Below are 22,046 nucleotides of genomic sequence, written 5' to 3'. Positions count from 1 at the left end.
AGGAGGAGGAGGAGGAAACAAGTGATCAGCTGGGAGGATTACAGCACTGAACAGTCATAGGAGAAAAAGGGAAAAAGGAAGGTAGGAGGGGTGAATAACCAAAATGCTGGCAGTGTGTAAAGAAGGACACAGACAAGCAAAAAAAGAGAACACCGCAATCTGTAACGAGTCCAGCTGGGAGAAAGGAAGGATTGAAGACATCTTGGCGATCTAAATACTGTACATCTTATTGATCTAAAAACCTCAGCAGCTGAGAATCTCCTTCATTGCGTGCAGTTCCTATGGCTTTCCACAGTGAAGCAGCAAAAGAGCCAAGAGCCAATGCTCACGGTGAGGAGGATTGCCTATGAATAAAAATTAACAGCAGTTGCCCTACTTACATCGAAAAGGCGGCTAAAACAGGTGCTAAGAAAATATTTTAATATAATCTAATAGATATGCACTCCCCAAATGCAAAACAATGAGTGCCTGCTATAGATATTCCTGGCTGCATCGCTTGGTATTTCATTTCTATGCCATGCTCATTCTTATATAAGGAAAACAAGGATAGTCCGCATACAGAATCCCACATCAAGGAAAAATGAAGGATCGGCTTGGATCTGCTCATGCTTTTTATTGATGAAAGAACTATGACAGGTTGATACAAGGTGTTGGGGTAGCCGTGCTCTTGAGGACAACTGTTTTATTGGATTATAAAGCCAGGATTGAAACACTGTCCTTATTTTATGCAGAAGAGGCAGTCGGAGAAGGCCCCATCATTTATTTGACCTGCCCCTTTCCTGTACAATATGGCAAGTGCAGGAATTTGGGGAATGAGACCTATGTGGCTTTCAGGGTTTCCTGGTTCCTTCAGTTAACATTGGCAAGTAGCAACAAATACCAAAGCAAAATTTGAGTAGCATTGGCTTAACCATGAGTGCTATCAACAACAATCTGCAGCTAGACTCTGTCTTTTCACCCAAAAGCAACCCTGCTCTCATTATTCCAGTCACCGTTGAGGTGCCATGCGACAGTCGGGGGCAACGTATGTGGTGGGCATTCCTGGCCTCTTCAATGGTGACATTTTTTGGGGGCCTTTTCATTATTTTGGTATGGAGGACCCTTACATATCTTTGGACTGTCTGCTGCCACTGTGGGGGCAAGAATAAGGTAACTATATTTGCATGTGAACCTAAATGTATACCTGGGAATAATTTGTTTTCAGCATTTTCCTGCATATTAGGCATGTATTAAGAATTAAACTGGTAATGGGCAGAAGAATGTTATAACCTATTACAATGTATAACCCTTTTGGAAGGCTGAGATTGCTTAGGACATTAACTATAGGCATATTAACTTGAGTAAAACGTTTAACTGAAGTATTTGGTTCTTTAGTAATTACTAAATGCCATTGACTTGAAAGATTAGCTCTTTTACTGTTTTGGTTTTTATATTTAAATTATATCTAGTTATTTTACAGAATCTTTATAGAATGTATTACAGAAATCCTGCTTAAAGACACCTTTGACATGGTAAAAAAATTTTTTTACATTTGCTAGTGCAATATTTTTTTTTAGCTAAATTTAATCACCAAGTTTTTAGGAAGTGTCTAAGAAGGGGAAATGAAGACTGTCAGGAGAATCAAGAAAAGGGGCAGGGGCTGGGACAGGTTGGTATCAGTAAAATTGGCAGCTTTATAATGGACTAACACACACACTGCAAAAATGTGTGTGAGCTTTTGTTACTGGGCATGTGGTCCCTGTGAGGTAGCTCTGTCATTTAAGTAGGGGATTCTCGCTTAGCCGCCACAAAACCAGATCCAGCACGGGTTTTCATAAAGCAGTATAGTCCATGAGGTTTATTCATCATCATAAACCAAAGCAATATGCAACAGCATATAAACAGCAGAGCGTCCATTATAGCTTCACTCTGTAAACCCTGTGTTCTCACAGGTTGTACAATGTCCAGCATACAGGCTCTCTTAGCCTCATTTATCTCACCCATGTCCGGGTTTCCTCATGGCTGCTTCAGCTCACTGCAGATGCTCATTCCCTCCCCTGGGAACTCTCAGACACATGCAGGCATTCACCACAGCCACTTCACAGGCTGTTAGCCAGGAGACAACTCTCCTCACCGGACCTTCCGCTCTGGACCAACCAGGTCCCTGCATTCACCCCTTGTGACTCACCCCAGCCACATTATATTGTTCATGGTCACGCCCACTGGGTCACATGACTCTGACCTCATCACAGGTCCTTCAGGCATTTTCACACTCTTTACAACCGTGATTTAAACACACCCCCTGGGTGGGTTTGTAGGTAACCAGGCCCCCCCAACTCTCTAGTTACCTGGAGACTTCTCCCTCACATATTAACGCAGCACCTCAGCAATGTCCTTGCTGATCACACATACATAAGTCTCCATCTCAAAGCCACCCACTTTGAGATACATAACGGACACTCAACACTCTGCCATTCATCCCTTCTCCTGGGACCTCCACACAGCACCCCCTAGCTGACACAGTGGTTACTACACCACATCCCCCATTGGGTGGCTCTGTTTTGTTTAATTGGTTTTATTGTATAATTATTCTTTTCAATAAAGGTTATGTTTTATGAGACCTACATGTGCCATTTTTGTCTTTTGTTGCTTGGTACATTGCAAAAATGGTAAAATGGTAAAAAATCTTAAATTAAAACTGTGGAAAATTGCTTAATTTTGCATTTGTTGAAATTTTTAAAAATTGAAAATGAACAATAAAAAACAGCATTCTGTGTTAAGGAATACATATATTTTAAATAATGTGCCATCCCTTTGTATTATTATCACGCTTATTGAGCACAACTTAAAATAGAACCAAATTTTTAATCTTTACACCAATTCAAATTCCCATAACTACAGGATTTCATATGGGTAAAGTAAGAGCAATGGTGTATATTTTATCACATTGGTGACATGCATAATAAATGATACTTACTAAAAAAATTTTTGTGTTTTTATTCATTTTTTATTCTTTTTGTAAATTATTTAGTATTATTATTGGGGCATCTAAGTACTTTTAGAAACTTCCTGATATCCTAGGAAATCCCACTATGACAAAATGAACTCTTGTATATTCAAAACATCAAAGATAAGCTTTTCCCAAACTCTGCTGTTAATAAGCTCATGTACACTTTCTGTATAGACCACACAAACTCAAGCCTCATGCCTGCACAGCCATTTAAATATATTTTAATAAAAGTTTCTCCCTTTTTCCACGTGTTCTTAATGACATATTAATGACCATTCTTCTTATGCTAATCTATATTATTATTATTATTACTATTATTATTTTAGCGGAGAGGTTGCTTACTTTTTTTTTACAAAAAAATTAAATGAAAATGAACCAGACTAGAAATAAAGCTGTATCTTTACAAGTTTATCTTAATACAAAATTTGTATAAAAGAATCTAGGCACGGTCATGAATAATGCTTATTCAGGAATATATTGTGACTTTATTATATTTGACATCAACAGTGTCACGGTCACGTGTGTCTGGACACAGCGAGTACCGCAAGGCGAACCCATGACACGCGTGACCCTGGAAACACCGCCTCCAGTGGGGCGAATTTAAATAATAAAACGTGCAGCTGGATACACCGCCTCCAACTGGTGAATTTAGATATTACACGTTTATATAAAGTAGTCTGGAAACCCCGCCTCCAGTAAGGCGAATTTAAATAATAAAGGGGAACCTGGGTAACATTAACAATGGTGGGCCCTGCAATAGGGAATAGGGAAGTGGAGACCTCCTGTACTCCCCTGAGCCAGTGTCCTTGCACTCCTATTGTTCCCTATGCCGGTTCCGCACCGGGCGACGCACAGGAAACTAAAAACCCTAGCTCGCCCTGAACCTAAACCCTCACTAGGGAAATGGTCGGTGCGGAAACTAATCCCACCACTGCACTAAACACACATGAGGGAAAATGACAATACAGGGGAAACACCACTTAGCTTTGCTCTGTTGCGTACGCTCCTAGCAACAGAGCCCACCACCTGTGTGCATCTTCTCCTCCACCCGGATCCATCACCATAACTGGATCCTTCACCATAGTGCAGCCTTGGAGCAGAGTCCACCACCAATTGCAGAAGTCCAGTAAGAGAGTCCCAAAGATGAGTTCAGCTCCTGCCCAAAAAGTAAAGCAAGCTTGAGTCCAGCTCTCAGCAACCAAGTCCCGCATGCTGAGTGCAACTCTCTCCATAGTCATCACTCCACCAAGCCATGCAAGCACTTCCTGCCGACACCATAAACTGTGACTCCACCACGCCATGCCAGACCTTCTTGCAGACCACATAGCTGCCACTTGTCCCCTCTGGCTGGGCTGCGCAGGACTCATGTTCAGCTCCTTCCTCACCCAGGCTTGCACAATCACCAAAACATCAAACCCACCTGAACTCTTTTATAGAGCCTCACACCTGATTTATAATTACGTGCACTAAACCAAAGAAACTAAAGTGCACTACCACTCACCACCACCGGGGCAACTTAGAATGAACAACACCACGTGTAAGAATTCTAATGGCCACCGGGGGCAATCACATCACTTTAGCACCTAGCCAAAGGAAAAAAAGTTCACTTATCCATTTAATCTTTCAGATCCACGCTGGATCATGACAATACCCCCTCCTTAATGAGGGGCCTCTGGACCCTCAAGACCACTCCTCATTAGGGAAACACAAATAGCGGGGAAGCCCAGATCCTGAGTTCACCCCACCCCTACCTGAAATTTCAGGTTTAAGACAAACGCACCGCTGGTATTGGCAATAATGTTCGTTTTGGAGGCACCACTCATTTCCACAGTGTCGACCTGGGGAACGAGATTATGTATGTGAATGTTTAGTATGTGCTGGTCAGACTTCACAACACACTTCCACAAGATGTTTTTTGGTGGCCACCCATACATGCTCGTTCACACACAGGTCCGGACCTGAACGTTTATTGCCACACATTCGTTTGTCATATTTTAGTGAACTCATTCTAGACTCGACAACAGAGGCGTCCCCCTGTGTCACCACACTCACACCCCCGCTATTCACCAAGGGACACCACCCTCCAACCCTTTCACCATAAGGTCTGCGCCTCCCAGGGTTGGTTAATGGCAAGGGTTGAGATATGCCCCCACTCCCCCACAGTGCACCTACCGCTCACACATGGAGGAGAAGGGGACAAGAATATGGAGGAAATATACACTCGCTGGTCGCCTTCCTCCACACGACCAGGAGGGGGCGGCTTCTTCGGTGGTATTGAAGATTTGGCGTGAGCCCCACGGACTATCACACCAGTCTGCTCACTACAGGGACGTACCCTTTCACCTCGGGGAACCCCAGACAGCACTATGGGGATCACCAACTCCACCCACCTGTCTGGTTACGTCCGCCTGTATGAACAAGTCCCGCTCCCCAGCAGCGACTCTAGGGGGCTTTTACCAAAGCCGCAGAGACATGGAGGAAAAATACACTCGCTGGTCGCCTTCCTCCACACGACCAGGAGGGGGCGGCTTCTTCAATGGCATGGAAGATTTGGCGTGAGCCCCGCGGACTATACACCAGTCTGCTCACTACAGAGACGTACCCCTTCACCTCGGGGAACCCCAGACAGCACCATGGGGATCACCAACTCCACCCACCTGTATGAACAAGTCCTGCTCCCCAGCAGCAACTCTAGGGGGCTTTTTGCCAGACCGCAGCTGCCATTTGCCAAAGCTGCCATTTTGATTTCCTGGTTGCCTGAGCAGAGGCCCCAGACCCTGATAACTGCTGCTGCAGAGGCTCTAACACACCTTGCCGCTCCCCACTCACCTCAGTGAGGCCCGGCAGCAATTACTCACAGGTCTCCACATGGCCAAAGCTCACCAGAAAAAAAATGTAAGGTTGGGGATAATGTCACGGTCACATGTGTCTGGACGCAGCGAGTACCGCAAGGCGAACCCATAAGACACCCGTGACCCTGGATACAGCGCATCCAGTGGGGCGAATTTAAATAATAAAACGTGCAGCTGGATACGCCGCCTCCAACTGGCGAATTTAGGTATTACACGTTATACATACAGTAGTCTGGAAACCCCGCCTCCAGTAAGGCGAATTTAAATAATAAAGGGGGAACCTGGGTAACATAAACAATGGTGGGCCCTGCAATAGCGAATAGGGAAGTGGAGACCTACTGAACTCCCCTGAGCCAGTGTCCCTGCACTCCTAACGTTCCCTATGCCGGTTCCGCACCGGGCGACGCACAGGAAACTAAAAACCCTAGCTCGCCCTGAACCTAAACCCTCACTAGGGAATTGGTCGGTGCGGAAACTAATCCCACCACTGCACTAAACACACATGAGGGAAAATGACAATACAGGGGAAACACCACTTAGCTTTGCTCTGTTGCGTACGCTCCTAGCAACAGAGCCCACCACCTGTGTGCATCTTCTCTTCCACCCGGATCCATCACCATAACTGGATCCTTCACCATAGTGCAGCCTTGGAGCAGAGTCCACCACCAATTGCAGAAGTCCAGTAAGAGAGTCCCAAAGATGAGTTCAGCTCCTGCCCAAAAAGTCAAGCATGCTTGAGTTCAGCTCTCAGCAACCAAGTCCCGCATGCTGAGTGCAACTCTCTCCATAGTCATCACTCCACCAAGCCATGCAAGCACTTCCTACCGACACCATAAACTGTGACTCCACCACGCCATGCCAGACTTTCTTGCAGACCACATAGCTGCCACTCGTCCCCTCTGGCTGGGCTGCGCAGGACTCATGTTCAGCTCCTTCCTCACCCAGGCTTGCTTCCTAAATGACGAACACACAATTACCAAAACATCAAACCCACCTGAACTCTTTTATAGAGCTTCACACCTGAATTATAATTACGTGCACTAAACCAAAGAAGCTAAAGTGCACTACCACTCACCACCACCGGGGCAACTTAGAATGAACGACACAATGTGTAATAATTCTAATGGCCACTGGGGGCAATCACATCACTTTGGCACCTAGCCAAAGGAAAAAAAGTTCACTTATCCATTTAATCTGTCAGATCCACTCTGGATCATGACAAACAGCACGGATGTCAACCCATCCGAGAAAAAGAAGAGATCCATAGATAAAATAAATAGGTTTATTTCAATATATTTAAAAGAACATATATGAATAAAAAAGCAAGATATCTCCAATAAGTAGGGAGACGCCACGAACAAAAATAAACCCAAAGGGTGGATACCAATATCCGTAAAAAACAATATCAGGCTAAATGCGAAAATCCACAGAAATAACTAGGGATAATTATATATTTCCAATAGCTCACTAACACAAGAAAATATGTATTTTCATTAGAATGGGGGTTTTGATCATCAAATGTTACTTCCAACAATAGGAGCACAGTGCTCAGCTATCTCCTCCAGTCTCACAGGCATGGAGTGGCATTGGTCAGGCACAACCTGGAAGAATGGGTTACAGAACGCCCTCTAGTGATCAGTAGGAGTTCAAGTTTTAGGACCCCTAGTGGTCAGACATTTGTCACCTATTGCTTGTAATTCCTGTCCTTCTTAAACTAATGTTCACCTCTTTATTGGCAGTGCAGTGTGATGAATAATGTGACACTAACAACTTAACATGGATTTAAAAACTTGACCTTCATCCATCATGTGAACCTGGATTTGTCTGCAGAGTTTGGGCTTTTAACTTCAAATGACCATATCTCATCAAACTAAGCTGTAGTTTAGCTGCATTTACCTCTTGTAATAAGATTAGTGCTCTGTAGAAGTTTGTCTTAATTTATTGTTTTCATGAAAAGTATTGAATATTCTGTAGATTGTAAGCTTGGCACCTGTTGATTTATGTGTCATTCTGTCGCTATTGTCGATACAAGTGCCCTCTAATATGTAAAGTGCTGGGGAATATGTTGGTGCTATAGAAATATAAATAATAATAGTTATTATTATACATAATTATTATAGTAAAATTATTTATGTAACAAAACTATTAACCCCTTAGTGACAGAACCAGTTTGCAGCTTAATGACCAGGCCAATTTTTACAATTCTGACCACTGTCACTTTATGAGGTTATAACTCTGGAACACTTTAATGGATCCCACTGATTCTGAGGCTGTTTTTTCGTGACATATTGTACTTCGTTAGCCATAAAATTTCTTCGATATGTCTTGTGTTTATTTATGAAAAATGGAAATATGGCGAAAATTTGGAAAATTTTGCAATTTTAAAACTTTAAATTTTTATGCCCTTAAATTAGAGATGTGTCACACAATTTTCTTAATAAATAACATTTCACACATGTCTAATTTACATCAGCACAATTTTGGAAGCAAAATTTTTTTTTGTTAGGAAGTTATAAGGGTTAAAAGTTGACCAGCGATTTCTCATTTTTACAACAAAATTTACAAAACCATTTTTTTTAGGGATCACATCATATTTAAAGTCATTTTGAGGGGTGTACATGACAGAAAATACCCAAAAGTGACACCGTTATAAAAACTAGACCCCTCAAGGTGCTCAAAACCACATTCAAGAAGTTTATTAACCCTTTACGTGTTTCACAGGAACTAAAACAATTTGGAAGGAAAAAATTAACATTTAACTTTTTTTTGCAAAAAATTTACTTCAGAACCAATTTTTTTATTTTCACAAGTATTAAAAGAGAAATTGAACCACAAAAATTGTTGTGCAATTTTTCCTGAATACGCTGATACCCCAGATGTGGGGGTGAACCACTTTTTCAGTGCACAGCAGAGCTTGCAAGGGAAGGAGCACCGTTTGACTTTTTCAACGCAGAATTGGCTGGAATTGAGATCGGATGCCATGTTGCGATTGGAGAGCCCCTGATGTTCCTAAACAGTGGAAACCCCCAACAAGTGACCCCATTTTGGAAACTAGACCCCTTAAGGAACTTATCTAGATGTGTGGTGAGCACTTTGAACCTTCAAGTGCTTCACAGAAGTTTATAACGTAGAGCCGTGAAAATTAAAAATCTTTATTTTTTTCTCAAAAATGATTTTTTAGCCTGCTATTTTTTATTTTTCTAAGGGTAACAGGAGAAATTGGACCACAAAAGTTGTTGTGCAATTTGTCCTGAGTACGCTGATACCCCATATGTGGGGGGGAACCACTGTTTGGGTGCATGGGAGAACTTGGAAGGGAAGGAGTGCTATTTTGGAATGCAGACTTTGATGGAATGGTCTGCGGGCGTCATGTTGCGTTTGCAGAGCCCCTGATGTGACTAAACAGTATAAACCCCCCACAAGTGACCCCATCTTGGAAACTAGACCCCCGAAGGAGCTTATCTAGATATGTGGTGAGAACTTTGAACCCCCAAGTGCTTCACAGAAGTTTATAAACGCAGAGCCGTGAAAATAAAAAATCATTTTTTTTCCTCAAAAATCATTTTTTAGCCCGCTATTTTTTATTTTCTTAAGGGTAACAGAAGAAATTGGACCACAAAAGTTTTTGTGCAATTTGTCTTGAGTACGCTGGTACCCCATATGTGGGGGGAACCACTGTTTGGGTGCATGGAAGAGCTTGGAAGGGAAGGAGTGCCATTTTGGAATGCAGACTTTGATGGAATGGTCTGCGGGCGTCATGTTGCGTTTTCAGAGCCCCTGATGTACCTAAACAGTGGAAACCCCCCACAAGTGACCCCATTTTGGAAACTAGACCCCCCCAAGGAGCTTATCTAGATATGTGGTGAGCACTTTGAACCCCCAAGTGCTTCACAGAAGTTTATAACGCAGAGCCGGGAAAATAAAAAGTCTTTTTTATTTCCACAAAAGTGATTTTTAGCCCCTAAAGGTGGTAAATAATGGAAACCCCTCAATTCTTGCTCCAACCCTAACCCCAACACACACCTGACACTAATCCCAACCCCAACCCTAATCCCTAATCCTAATTCGCCCTAACCTTAATTCTAACCCTAGCCCTAACCCTAGCCCTGACTGTAACCCTAGCCCTAAACCTAGCCCTAACCCTAACCCTAGCCCTAGCCATCCTTTTTTCCAATATTTCTTTATTTGGCCTTTAAACAGTAGAGATACAAAGAAGACATAAGACGCATTGCACAACAACAGTTGCCATTGTCCTCAAGACCAAGCTATTTTCTTTTAAACCAACTCTTCATGCCCTACCAAACTCATTACTGTCCAACCATTCTTAATAACAAGGTGTAAAATGAAGACTACAGTATTCTTACATAGTAATCCTCTGCCGATCCTTACCAAGTGCTACCCGACAGGAATACTGGCAAGGATCCCAAGCACTACTAGGAGAGGAATGGCAGGGGAACACTAGATGAGTATGGTTTTCCATTCTATGCTTGTCTTCTTTTCATCGTAAAAGAAAGTGTAGATGGACCATCAGGCATTTCCCAGTAACTAGAGGGTTAACCTGCTGTTTTCAGATTAGAATATGGTGCAGATTATTTAGTGTTATACACTCACTGGCCACTTTATTAGGTACACCATGCTAGTAACGGGTTGGACCCCCTTTTGCCTTCAGAACTGCCTCAATTCTTCGTGGCAGAGATTCAACAAGGTGCTGGAAGCATTCCTCAGAGATTTTGGACCATATTGACATGATGGCATCACACAGTTGGCGCAGATTTGTCGGCTGCACATCCCTGATGCGAATCTCCCGTTCCACCACATCCCAAAGATGCTCTATTGGATTGAGATCTGGTGACTGAGGAGGCCATTTGAGTACAGTGAACTCATTGTCATGTTCAAGAAACCAATCTGAGATGATTCGAGCTTTATGACATGGCGCATTATCCTGCTGAAAGTAGCCATCAGATGCCTGTTCTTAGCTGAGAGGAGTGGTACCCAGTGTGGTCTTCTGCTGCTGTAGCCCATCTGTCTCAAAGTTCGACGCACTGTGCGTTCAGAGATGCTCTTCTGCCTACCTTGGTTGTAACGGGTGGCAATTTGAGTCACTGTTGCCTTTCTATCAGCTCGAACCAGTATGCCCATTCTCCTCTGACCTCTGGCATCAACAAGGCATTTCCGGCCACAGAACTGCCGCTCACTGGATTTTTTTTCTTTTTCGGACCATTCTCTGTAAACCCTAGAGATCGTTGTGCGTGAAAATCCCAGTAGATCAGCAGTTTCTGAAATACTCAGACCAGCCCTTCTGGCACCAACAATCATGCCACGTTCAAAGGCACTCAAATCACCTTTCTTCCCCATACTGATGCTCGGTTTGAACTGCAGGAGATTGTCTTGACCATGTCTACATGCCTAAATGCACTGAGTTGCCGCCATGTGATTGGCTGATTAGAAATTAAGTCTTAACACACAGTTGGACAGGTGTACCTAATAAAGTGGCCAGTGAGTGTATATTATGTATTAGAAATAATATTTTACAGTAAGTATTGCATGAAGTGTTATTTTGTTGCAAAGTCTTTTTAAATTGTCTGCAATCTGACACAGATGTTCTTTATGTAAAATCCCATATACAAAAGCACATGTGCCCTGATTCAATAAGACTAGAGGAGCCTGATTCATTAAGAATCACACACCACTTAATGAGTCAGCCACATCTCACAAGTGGCGTACACCTCTCCAGACATCTATTTCTGTAAGATACTGCAATCAGATTCATGGAATAATGAATGCCAGGTCTGGTAATGAATTGGACGGCTGGGCATTGCCACAGATTCAACCATTTTAGCAGGGCTGGCTAGGACTGGGACGAACACACGTTAAGTCGCAAAATTTGTAGAAAACCAGAGTAAAAAACTTTGGTTTATGGGCTCCAAAATGTTGGCCCAGCTGTGAGCGCATGGCAAATAGAAGAATAGGCCTCAGTTGCCATGTTGTGAAGAGAAAGGCCTATGATTGCCTATGATACAGTCAAAAAGTTTTGAACCTTACACAATTTTTATTTTTCACAGTTTGCTGTTTCAGTTGTTTTTAGATCTTGTGGTCAGCTATTTCTATGGTTACTAAAGTACAATTGTGATGAAGGAGCAGCCGCCATCTTGGATATGGGGCATAATGCTCGCCTCATGTCTGAGCTTGGCCTGTCTCGGTGACGCCAGTTTGTCTGACAGCTAACTGCTCCTACCCCCATGGCCTGTAAGCATACTGAAGAAAGGAGGATTTAGCGCTCCAATGTGGAATAGCAAGGTCTTTTAGTATGATAATGAGATAAGGCCAAAATAGAACTTCAAAGCTTGAGTAGGAGCCACGCCAGCATGGGGCATGAAGGTGCCTGGGGACTTCAATTAAAATATACCTGTCAGCTGGACACAGAAATACACATCCACTGTCTCTCCCAGCCACTCCGACTCATCCTAGGATCATGGATTATGAGCACACCTTTCGAGTTACAGACTCATAAAAAATATCCGTGTGACCCTGAGGAAATCGCGCATCTGGCAGTGCGACTCCTGAGTCGGTGAGGGCTCTGGGACCTGAGATATAGAGATTGGCCCTCCACAGCGACCCAATGGGGCCATGTTTGCTCTCCACACGACAGGCAAAACAAACCGCATTCACTGGTACCTCTCGTGTCCTGATCCGATCATCCTGGAGAAAGTTACCCCCTTTCTTAGATATTGGGAATAAGTTCTGCAGGGAGCCAGAGGGTGGAGATTATTAGCCCACCCTCTGACACAGGAGGGAGGAACCCAGCATGCTTAAGAACTGGGAGCACATGGCAGAGACGCTCTCTCTCACAGAAGAACCAGATGATGATGATCTAAGAAGGAACTGGGGACAGATCTGCCAAGGGAGCAGCGGCACGCACTTTGGGGTCTGTCTGGCAACTAAGATTCTTGTACCTGTGGACTGCAGAGCTCCCGGCATCCACATGCAACCTACAACCTGGTAAATTGACCTCCAGCTTAATATCTCTAAGTCTTGTACCATTATTGCTATATTTTACTCTGACTGCAAATCCACTGTAATTCCGAGTATAGCTTACTGTAGATTTCTGTAATTATCTAATGCGCCTTTAAGGCAATTAAACCATAAAATTAATCTTGGGCTGATGCTTTTACTCTGATTACGGATCATAGAATACCCAGCAGGTAACAGGACATCCTCCCCGGCGGCCATTTGCTTTAGGTGCAGTTCCCTTACTGACCTGAGAGACAAAGGGGGCGCCGGAGAGCTGTGCCTGTGTAGTTAAGTCATATTGGTGACGTGGGAGGAAACGGTCTTCCTTCACATTGGTGGCAGCAGTGGGATCAGAGTAATAGTGTGCGTGGGACACCTACTCCCACACACTAAAGACTACCAGCGGTAACTTTCACTGCTGGGGTCTTAAGGTCAGGCCAGCACTAGACGGTCAGAGTGTAAATATAATAAGTTGTGTGCGAGGTCAGGGTTGCAGCTGTGTCAGTAACCAGAGGATCCCAAGATGGCAGAAGGCACCAGGAGTAAGACAAAGGGGAGGCTAATGCTATGGTCTTTGAGGAGGTGGTGGAGGACAATACCAATGAAGGCGAGGGGGAGCTCAGCTAGGGCTCCCCAAGGAGCCAGACCCCCGTGCTCAGTCCCGCAGTGGACTGTCCACCACCTGCCCGCCCCAGCCTGTCCAGATCGGAGGCCCTTTTCCAAGCGGTTATGGCACAGCTCGAGGCTGGTAACGACACCGCCCATGACAGACTCCTGGTGGTGGCAGAGAAAGCAGCAGAGCGTGAGGAAGCAGCGGCACAGCGTGAGCATGCAGAATGTGTGTTGCAGGCTGCAGAATGCCGTGAAGCTGCGGAGCGCTGACACCAACTGGAGATAGCACAGCACGGGCTCCCGCTGGACGCTCCAGCCCCACCAGGGACCAAGGCTTCCAAGGTCCGGGCGGAGGATTCCCCCTGCTTGAAAAGGATGGAGACCTGGATTCCTTTCTGCTGGCCTTAGAGAGAACCTGCCTCCAACACCATCTGGCCCTGGATCAGTGGGCAAGATACCTGACCCCCGTTTGAGGGGTAAGTCCCTGGAAGTTTTGGGGACTTACCTGCCGGGGAGGAGCAGGACTACAACAGCCTCAAGCGGGCCCTGATCCAGCACTACAACCTCACCCCGGAGTCATACCGCAGGAAGTTCCGGAGCCTGCAGCGGGGCTCAAAGGATGCCTGGACCGACCACATGCGGGCACTGCTGAGAGCTGCGGAGCACTGGACCTCGGGTCTAGAGCTCACCACCCGCTAGGAGGTCCAGGAACTGTTCGTCATGGAGCAGTTCTTGTGGAACTGCCCAGAGGACCTCCAGCAGTTCCTACGTGACTGGAAACCAAAGGGGGCTTCTGCTATTGCCACCCTGGCAGACGAGTATGCCAACAACAGGGCGTCTGAGCCAAAGTAGCCTGCCAGCAGCACCTGGAGAGGGGGTAAGCCCAATCCTGCCCCTGTCCCCCCAGCCCCCTGTTAGGAGTGGCGGAAGGCACTAAAAAAAATAAATAATTAAAGTGCCTTCGCCACTCGGGTCCACCGTGCGGCAGGTGATATAACCGCTGCTAGAGAGGCAAAGCACTGTGGCGTTAATGTGCACGGGGTTAACTGCACCCAGAGTGCACTGAAGCAAGCTGTTAAAGACACAGAGCCGCCACCTTAAAGCACACAAAAACGCTGTGTCTGTTTAAGTCACAGAACAACAGCGACACGGTATTAAAGGGTCACAGGAGCAGCCTTAAATATCAGAACTACTCCGACAAGACCTACCGTGAAAAGAGGTGCGAGACGTCGCAATTGCGAATGCTCGAGGAACTGCAGACGCAGCACGGTGTGAACGGAGCCTCAGAGGAGACACCGCAATATCGCTGGCGCGATGCAGGACGCTAGCTGCTGAGACAGGAATAGCTGGAGCGCGCTGGCGCTGGCGGCTGCCCAATCACTCACATAATCGTAATATCAGAGGGAAGGGGTTTCTTAATAAGTCAGTCACCAGTCCAAGCATCCGTCACCATACATACAGCAGCAGTATGAAATACTAGCGCATGGCATAGCGGCCATGCGCACTTTTTGTAGTGTACGGGACCTGCCAGAAATCTCCAGAGCCCTGAGCTAAGTCAATGGAATCAGGAGCAGGACCTGAGCACCTGACTCCTGAACTCCAATGGGAGCTCGTCCCAAGGGCATGCTCAAAAGTTGGAAAGAAGGACTTAGCCTCTGGAGACAAATGTGAGAATCTGGATTCCCGCATAGGCAGCATAGAACCCAGATTCCTAACACCCCCAGAGGGCAAGGGGTGTACCCCCCTGCTGCCCTCTCCAGGCCAGGAGCAGAACCCAGGCGTTGTCATCATTGCAACCAGCCGGGACACTTTAAGGTTGCGTATCCCCAGCGCCATAAGTCCCCATCCCTGTCCCAGAAACTGTCCACTGTTTTGTGTGTGGGAGGGGGTGGTGGGAGGTCCCTGGACAATTACCAACCCATCACCATCGGCTGCTCAGCGGTCATGGGACTGCGGGACACAGGCGCTGAATGAACCCTGGTACGTCCTGAGGTGGTGTCCCCTCAAGACTTGGTGCCTGGGAAAACCCTTTCCGTCTCCGGAATTGGAGGTGTTGAACCGGCGCTGCCCGTCGCCAAGGTGTTTTTGGACTGGGACGCCGGGAGGGGAATGCGGGAGGTGGGAGTAATGCCAAATATTCCTGCCAATGTGTTGCTTGGGACCGATTTGGGGTGGCTAGTGTCTCAGTATGTGGCCACTGAACCCCCAAGTCCGCCTCCCCAAGAATGTCATGACTCTACTGTGAATGGTAATGTTTGTTGTGTTGAATGTGCCTCCAACAGTGGAGGAGGGAGTGAAACCTGATGGTAAGCCATGCACTGACACTACACACACAGAGATCACAGTGAGGACAGGTGAGAAGACTGCAGGGGAGAGCTCAGAGGTGGAGGGAGGGGCTGCTATGGGCAGTGTAGGGCCCCTAAGTGAATACAGCCTGCTGAGTCAAGGGCCTCTGCAGAAAGAGGAACAGGCCATGGGGGAGGGGGCGTCCCGGGAGAGGAGCCACCAGGTAAGACCCCAGGGCAGGAGTTCCCCACATCCGGGATGTCAGGAGGTCAGGGAAGTCTGCCTGACCTGGTGACTTGGTCAGGGGCCGAGGGGAAGCAGGCGCTACCTGTGGTCTCAGCGGTCGTGGCCGCTGTTATCAGGAGTAGGAGCGCTGGAGCCCAAGGAGCCTAGCGGAGGTCCAACGGTTCCCCCTCTCCGACCAAGTGGCTGCCGAGTCAGACAGCAGCCAGGAGACAGATCCCGGGGAGCTGACAGAGGATGTGGCAGTTTCGTCAATTCTTGCCACATCGAGTCAGGGATTTCAGGCAGCGTTGGAAGCTGATGCTAGCCTGAAAGCTCTCAAGGAGCAGGCGACACAGCCTCCCCTCGAGTCCGACCATGAGCGAGTGGTCTGGGACCAGGGATGGCTGTACCGGGTAACGGTCCAGCAGGGTTCACCGGAGGCGTGGCCCAGGGACCGACAGTTAGTGCCCTATCCATTCAGAGCAGAATTGTTGCAGATCGCATACGAGATTCCCATGGCTGGACACCTAGGGATCACTAAAACCAGGGCCAGGCTAGCTCAGCATTTCTACTGGCCAGGAATGAGGACTGAGGTGATTGCCTACTGCCGTTCGTATGACACCTGTCAAAGGGTGGGGAAGGCAGGGCGGCACCCCAAAGTCCCACTGGTAACTCTGCCCATCATCAAAGAGCCTTTCTCGAGGGTGGATTTCATTGGACCTCTGTCCACTCCCAGCAGCCCGGGAAATTCTTCATTCTAACCGTAGTGGACTATGCCACCCGGTATCTGGAGGTGGTAGCTTTGTCGTCCATTCGGGCAGATAAAGTGGCCACTGCCTTACTGGACATTTTCTCCAGAGTGGGGTTTCCCCAGGAAATGCTCACTGACCGAGGAACCCAGTTCATGTCGCAGCTGATGGAGTCTCTCTGTAAGCAGATACAGGTGCAACATCTGGTAGCCAGCCCGTACCACCCACAGACCAATTGGCCTGTGTGAGCGGTTCATTGGCACCTTAAAGCAGATGCTGAAGGTGTTGGTCGACTCCCACGGGAGAGACTGGGAGCGGTATCTCCCACACCTGCTGTTTCCCTACCGGGAGGTCCCACAGACCTCAACGGCGTTCTCCCCCTTTGAGCTCCTGTACGGGCAATGTGTACGGGGCCCCTTGCTATGGTGAAGGAAGCATCGGAAGGGGATTTGGCCACCCCTGGAGTGTCGGTCATTGAGTATGTCGTGCACTTCCAGGACAGAATGATGGCCTTGACACGGCTGGTGCATGACAATATGGCCCAAGCCCAGGCTGACCAGAAGCGGTGGTACGACCAGAATGCTTGTGAGCGGACCTACCAGGTAGGTCAAAAGGTGTGGATACTGGTCCCCGTACCTCAAAACAAGCTTCAGGCGGCCTGGGAGGGTCCATACCTCGTGCACCAGCGGCTCAATGCTGTCACCTATCTGGTCACCCTGGACCACGCCCATGGAAGGAGGAAGGCCTTCCACGTGAATATGATGAAGGCCCATCATGAGCAGGAGGCTTGTGCCCACTCAGTGTGCAACCTTCCCAAGGAAGGAGAGGTAGAAACCCTCCTGGATCTGCTCACCCAAGCCAAGGTGGGTGGATCCATCGAGGATGTGGGGGTTGGCCACCAGCTCTCAGAGGAGCAACGTTCCCAGCTGGGGGTCACCCTACACCCCTTTCAGGAGCTGTTCAGCAGCCTTCCCAGAATGACTGAGACAGCCGTTCATGACGTGGACACCGGCAATCACCCCCCGATCTGGCGCTCAGCATATCGGGTCTCTCTTGAGGTGCAGCAGCACATGCACCAAGAGATAGACGAGATGCTGAAGCTGGGGGTGATCCAAGCATCCAACAGCGCGTGGGCTTCGCCTGTAGTCCTCGTCCCTAAAAAGGACCAAACTACGCGGTTCCGCGTGGACTACCGGGGGCTCAACGCTGTGCCGGTCACCGATGCGTACCCAATGCCGCGCATCGATGACCTGCTTGATCAGCTGGCCAGGGCCAAGTACCTGACCATCACGGGTCTGAGCAGGGGGTATTGGCAGATTCCCCTGACCCTTGGGGCACGGGAAAGCTCTGCCTTTATCACCCCATTCGGACTGTACGAGTCCACGGTGATGCCATTCGGCATGAAGAATGCCCCTGCCACTTTTCAGAGGATGGTCAACATGCTGCTCGAGGGACTGGAAGGGTATGCGACCGCGTACCTGGATGACATTGTCATCTTCAGTCCCACCTGGGAGGATCACCTAGAGCACCTGGCGCAGGTGCTCAGGCGGATCCAGCCAGCAGGCTTGACCATTAAGCCAGAAAAATGCCTGCTGGGTATGAGTGAGGTCCACTACCTGGTACACCGGGTAGGTGGGGGAGCTCTGAAGCCAGAGCCCGGGAAGGTGGATGCCATCACATCCTGGCCCACCCTCAGGACCAAGAAGCAGGTGATGTCCTTCTTGGGGACTGCCGGGTACTATAGGAAGTTTGTTCCACACTATAGTGACCTCACCAAGAAGAAGCTGCCCGTCGCAGTTGACAGGACAGTCGCCTGTGAAACAGCTTTCCAGGTGCTCAAGACCGCCCTTTCTATCTCTCCTGTACTACAGGCAGCGACTTCGGCCTCGGTGCTGTGCTCAGCCAGGTCGACACAACGGGCCATGAACACCCCGTTCTGTACCTGGGTCGGAAGCTCCTGCCGAGGGAAGTGGCCTATTCCACGATGGAGAAGGAATGTCTGGCAATTATGTGGGCCCTGCAGCGTTTGCAGCCATTCTTATACGGACGCCAATTCACCATTGAAACAGACCACAACCCCCTCAGCTGGTTGCACACGGTCTCTGGGACGAATGGGAGGTTGCTACGCTGGAGCCTCGCTCTCCAGCAGTATCACTTCACCATTCACCACAAAAGAGGCAGGGACCATAGTAACGCTGATGGGTTGTCAAACATGATCGCAGTGTACCGGCGGCATAGGAGAGAAGCGCGCAGAGAGGGGGCTCCCTCCGTGCTTCCATGAGACCCCCGGAGCAGCGCGATGTGCTGCGCTACTCTGGGGGCCTTCTTCCCTGCAGGTCCCCAGATCCAAAATGGCGGCGGGGACCTTCGGGGGGCCTGCAGGGAGGCGGCTTCCTCATGCCTGCAGAGCATGAGGAAGCCTGTGTAGCGCCTGTGACAGATCAGCGATCTGTCACATGCCTGTTTTGTCCCCCCTGGGACAATGTAATAAAGTTAAAAAAAAAAAGTGTAAAAATAATTTATAAAAAATCGCTAAATAAATTAAAAAAAAAATTCCCTAATAAATTCATTTTTTGAAAATAAAAAAAACACTAAAAGTACACATATTTGGTATCGCCGCGTCCGTAACGACCCACCCTATAAAACTGTCCCACTAGTTCAACCCCTTTATTGAACCCCTTAAGAAATAAAAATAAAAAACGAAGCAAAAAATAATGCTTTATCATCATACCGCCGAACAAAAAGTGCAATAATGCGCAATCAAAGAGACGGATATAAATATCCATGGTACCGCTGAAAACGTCATCTTGTCCCTCAAAAACGAGCCACCATACAGCATCATCAGTGGAAAAATAAAAAAGTTATAGCTCGAGATTTCAAAAATAATTATTTTTATTATAAAATTGTTTTCATTGCATAAAAGCACCAAAACATAAAAAAAAAACATAAATGAGGCATCGCTGTAACCGTACTGATCCGAAGAATAAAACTGCTTTATCAATTTTACCGCACGCGGAACGGTGTAAACACACCCCCAAAAGAAATTCATGAAACGCTGGTTTTTGTTCATTCTGCGTCCCAAAAATCGGAATAAAAAGCGATCAAAAAATGTCACATGCCCGAAAATAGTACCAATAAAAACGTCAACTCGTCCCGCAAAAAATAGGACCTCACATGACTAGGTGGGTCAAAATATGGAAAAATTATAGCTCTCAAAATGTGGTGATGAATAAACTATTTTTTACAATAAAAAGCGTCTTTTAGCGTGCGACAGCTGCCAAACATAAAAACCTGCCATAAATAGTAAATCAAACCCCTCATTATCACCCCCTTAGTTAGGGAAAAATAATAAAATAAAAAAAATGTATTTATTTCCATTTTCCCATTAGGGCTGTGTTGGGGTTAGGGTTGGAGTTAGTATTGGGGGGGTTTCCACTGTTTTGTCACAACAGGGGCTTTCCAAACGCGACATGGTGTCCGAACTCAATTCCAGCCAAAAAAGTGAAATGTCGCTGCTTCCCTTCCGAGCTCTGCCATGCGCCCAAATAGTGATTTACTCCCACATATGGGGTATCAGCGTACTCAGGACAAATTACACAATAACTTTTGGGGTCCTGTTACCCTTGGGAAAATAAAAATTGGAGGTGAAAAGATCATATTTGTTGAAAAATTATGATTTTTTTCATTGAACTGCTGTACGTTATAAACTTCTGTAAAGCCCTTGGGGGTTCAATGTGCTCACCACATATCTAGATATGTTCCTTGGGGGTCTAGTTTCCAAAATGGGGTCACGTGTGGGGTTTCCACTGTTTAGGCACATCAGGAGCTCTCCAAACTTGACATGGCATCCAATCTCAATTCCAGCCAATTTTGCAGTGAAAAAGTCAACCGACGCTCCTTCCCTTCCGAGCCCTGCCATGCGCCCAAACAGTGGTCCCCCCCCACATATCAGATATCGGCGTACTCAGGACAAATTGCACAATAACTTTTCTAGTCCAATTTCTCCTGTTACACTTGGTAAAATAAAAAAATTGAACCTGAAGTAATTTTTTTTGTGAAGAAAAGTTAAATGTTCATTTTTTTTAAACATTCAAAAAATTCCTGTGAAGCACCTGAATAGTTAATAAACTTCTTGAATCTGGTTTTGAGCTCCTTGAGGGGTACAGTTTTTAGAATGGTGTCACTTTTGGGTATTTTCTATCATATAGACCCCTCAAAGTGACTTCAAATGTGATGTGGTCCCTAAAAATAAAATGGTGTTGTAAAAATGAGAAATCGCTGGTCAACTTTTAACCCTTATAACTTCCTAACAAAAAAAATTTGGGTTCCCAAATTGTGCTGATGTAAAGTAAACATGTGGGAAATGTTACTTATTAAGTTTTTTGAGTGCGATATCTCTGTGATTTAAGAGCATAAAAATTCAAAGTTGGAAAATTGCTAAATTTTCAAAATTTTTGCCAAATTTCCATTTTTTCACAAATAAACGCAAGTTATAAGAATGAAATTTTACCACTATCATGAAGTACAATATGTCACGAGAAAACAATGTCAGAATCACCGGGATCCATAGAAGCGTTCCAGAGTTATTACCTCATAAATGGACAGTGGTCAGAATTGTAAAAATTGGCCCGGTCATGAACATGCAAACCACCCTTGGCGGTAAAGGGGCTAAAAGATGGGACACTGCTGGAACAGAGGCCATAAAGAGCTTTTATCAGCTTATTTGTAGTGAATGGTTCTTTCAATGGTTTTGTCTGAATCCCATTTTTCAGAAATTTAGACAAAAACCCCAATGTAAAATACTCAGCATGGAGCACAGGATAAATGTGAACCGAGCCTTATTGTGATTGTTGGGAGGCAGAATGCATAAAACAACAAGAGTTCAAGAATTGTTTTAATTTCAATTTTTTTGTGCAGTTCACTGTTCAGTATAAATAATAGCTTTATTCTTCAGGTCATTACGATTACAGTGATTTACATAGCTTTTTTATGGTTTGCTACTTTTCAGCAGTAAGAACAATTTTATTGAAAAAAAAAATGTTTACACATCACCATATTTTGGGAGCTACAACTTTTTTTTTTATTTTTCTGTTGACAGAGATGAGTGAGGGCTTATGTTTTGCGGGGTGAGATACCATTTTCTGTAATACCATATACAGTCATATGTTATGACTGTTGTCCTTGACTGTTCTCACCATTCTTCTTCTCTGCCTTTCTGATATTTTTCTTGGCCTGCCACTTCTGGGCTTAACAAGACCTGTACCTGTGTTCTTCCATTTCCTTACTATGTTCCTCACAGTGGAAACTGACAGGTTAAATCTG

At 46.3% G+C, this 22,046-nt stretch overlaps 1 protein-coding gene across 2 annotated transcripts in view; it reads left to right on the top strand.

The window, feature by feature from the left end:
* The first annotated feature begins 62 nt into the window (after positions 1-62).
* KCNMA1 (potassium calcium-activated channel subfamily M alpha 1) overlaps positions 63-22,046 on the top strand; it is an 867,158-nt gene continuing 845,174 nt past the window's right edge. The window contains exon 1 of one of the 2 annotated variants that reach the window (XM_073571201.1): positions 63-1,149. In XM_073571201.1, the coding sequence (XP_073427302.1) occupies positions 913-1,149 (237 nt within the window). In that variant the 5' untranslated portion in view covers positions 63-912. The remainder of the gene's footprint in view (positions 1,150-22,046) is intronic. The other variant, XM_073571213.1, reaches the window with a different exon arrangement.

The sequence above is a fragment of the Dendrobates tinctorius genome, unplaced genomic scaffold (genome assembly GCF_039654945.1).
Source record: "Dendrobates tinctorius isolate UK_male_01 unplaced genomic scaffold, ASM3965494v1 ptg000028l, whole genome shotgun sequence".
NCBI lineage: Eukaryota > Metazoa > Chordata > Amphibia > Anura > Dendrobatidae > Dendrobates > Dendrobates tinctorius.
This window is presented reverse-complemented; position numbering and strand designations above follow the sequence as displayed.